Source organism: Protomyctophum parallelum (genome assembly GCF_964188405.1).
Source record: "Protomyctophum parallelum genome assembly, chromosome: 6".
Taxonomy (NCBI): Eukaryota; Metazoa; Chordata; class Actinopteri; order Myctophiformes; family Myctophidae; genus Protomyctophum; species Protomyctophum parallelum.
Genome location: NC_139701.1, coordinates 33,713,220 through 33,715,719, shown reverse-complemented (window position 1 = coordinate 33,715,719; position 2,500 = coordinate 33,713,220). Strand labels below are relative to the sequence as shown.

Below are 2,500 nucleotides of genomic sequence, written 5' to 3'. Positions count from 1 at the left end.
TGTTGATGTTGTTTTGGGTGCCATGCAGATGCACATGCACATTGTATTTTAACATTTCAATTAGAGGATAAACCTCCTAAAGTTAGTAAGCAAGTACTGATTTTATACCAATTTTGTCCCTGACACAGATGGACAAGAGCTGGTGGTTCTACAGCAAAGTAAGTCTGTATTCCATTCTCTTTTCCTTCTAGCGGTCCTCAGCAGTGCTCTTTCTCTCTGTGTTAAATTAAGAAAACCTGCATACCTTCATACAATCTGAAGCTTAATTATAGGGAACTATCACTTCAGAATGTCCCGTGTAACGTACCCGCATTGGAATCCTCAATGTTGTATACATTTTAGCAGTTAAAATAACACTCTGGATCTCACAGTATATGCGCATGTCTCTTTCTCCAGGATCTTTGGCTTTGTAGCCAGGAAGTCCCAGAGCGGAACTGAAAACATGTGCCACCTGTTCGCCGAGCACGACCCCGAGCAGCCGGCCAGCGCCATCGTCAACTTTGTCTCCAAGGTCATGATCGGATCGCATAAGAAGTAGGCGACACGACGGGAGGCAGGCACACTCTTACTCCGCTGGGGAAAGTTGACGTTCGCCAGGGCGAGGGATCACAGCCTCTTCCTGACCGTGACCAGGCGGGTGGAACGTTCTAAAGCGAAAACGAGACAAAAAGTCACGACATTCTAACTCCAGGTCCCGTTGGTAGTTTGGTACATTTAAGTGCACTGTGGACTTTGTGGACGCACTCTGCATTACCGATAATCCATCACCAGAGGGAGCCACTGCGTTTCCGTCATCCAGAAAGGAACTTGGCAACAAGCGTTCACATCTGAGGGCTATAAAATTAATCAGTTTCCGCTTTCCGGACACTTTATCATGCATAATCACAGATGTTTTTTAAAGGGAGGTTGTTGCATTCTGACAGGGTATCAATTGTTCTATGCCCATTAATGTGTACATTACACTTTCCTCTGTGCCATATCTCTCTAGTGCTGTCTTTGCCCAGTATACGTAGGTTGTCAAAGACAAGAAGCTTAATAAGACGCTTCACTTTGAATACAACCTGGACACAGAGTATATCCCAGTCAGCAGACAGCAGATAGACACGTACTGTATCAACCTGGACACAGAGTATATCCCAGTCAGCAGACAGCAGATAGACACATATCAATCGTGGTTTGTTTTTGAAATATGTGCACCGGGGGATACAAACCACTTGTGGCACTTCGACAACCACAAGGGGCCCCTCAGACTGAAGACGGAATTCTTGACGTTGTGTTTATATATTGGTCAAAGTATTTATCGCCTATTACAGATGTGCATAAGTGTTCATTTTTTTCTCTAAATGCGTGTCATATATTTTTGTATATTAACACATACATTTGCCTTAGAATGAGAAAGAAAGGAGTATACCTCAGAGACATGCGGTCAGACTATTTGTAGATGTGTTGGATGTGATATGATGTTTGACAAACAGCTGGGCCTGATCACTACAAGATCACATGTTCAATATGTACAATGGATTTATTGCTTAGCTATTTCAGCATCACACATTTTGAGACCATATTAAAAACCAACACTTAAGCAAGGTGTAGTTCATGTTTATTCCCAATAGATGGCAGTAACCATTTGTCAAATAACACTATTGACTTCACTGTGAATGGGATTAGAGCTGTGTGTGTGTGTGTGTGTGTGTGTGTGTGTGTGTGTGTGTGTGTGTGTGTGTGTGTGTGTGTGTGTGTGTGTGTGTGTGTGTGTGTGTGTGTGTGTGTGTGTGTGTGTTTGTGCATGTGCACGTGCGTGTGCGCATGCGTGTGCTTGTCTATGTGTATGTGTGTGCTTGTCTATGTGTGTGTTTGAGAGGGGGTTCACTAAAATGTATAGTATTTGAGATATTTTAGGAATTTTGTGTGACCAACTCTCTTTCATTCTAACCCACTCCTGATTTATCACTCTCCCCATTTTTATTCCGCTCTCTGCACGTCATAATGTACTGTACTAGAGAACACTGCAAATTAGCCATACAGGTTCACACACGCTGGCAGAACCACCCTCCCAAACAAACCCAGCCATGCACGAGGGAGTCCGCACATGTGTACATCTTTAGAAATATGTGAGTGTGTGTGTGTGTGTGTGTGTGTGTGTGTGTGTGTGTATTGCCAGATTTATACTTCATCCTATGACGGAAGCATAAATCGGGCTTAACAGTCTGACAGGCTAGTCCGACACCCTAACCAAAACCCAACCCTAAACCTAACCACACAAGAAGCCACGGGTGAGTTTTAACCTGCCACGCATGTCAGGAGCCACAGGTGAGTTTTAACCTGCCATGCATGTCAGGAGCCACAGGTGAGTTTTAACCTGCCATGCATGTCAGGAGCCACAGGTGAGTTTTAACCTGCCACGCATGTCAGGAGCCACAGGTGAGTTTTAACCTGCCATGCATGTCAGGAGCCACAGGTTAGTTTTAACCTGCCATGCATGTCAGGAGCCACAGGTGAG

At 44.4% G+C, this 2,500-nt stretch overlaps 1 protein-coding gene across 3 annotated transcripts in view; it reads left to right on the top strand.

Annotated features, from left to right (window-relative positions):
• The window catches only part of tns3.2 (tensin 3, tandem duplicate 2), a 50,066-nt gene extending 48,484 nt beyond the window's left edge, over nucleotides 1-1,582 (top strand). For all 3 annotated transcript variants that reach the window (XM_083767920.1, XM_083767918.1, XM_083767919.1), the window contains exons 26-27: nucleotides 129-158; nucleotides 397-1,582. In XM_083767920.1, the coding sequence (XP_083624046.1) occupies nucleotides 129-158; nucleotides 397-538 (172 nt within the window). In that variant the 3' untranslated portion in view covers nucleotides 539-1,582. The remainder of the gene's footprint in view (nucleotides 1-128; nucleotides 159-396) is intronic.
• Nucleotides 1,583-2,500: the final 918 nt, after the last annotated feature.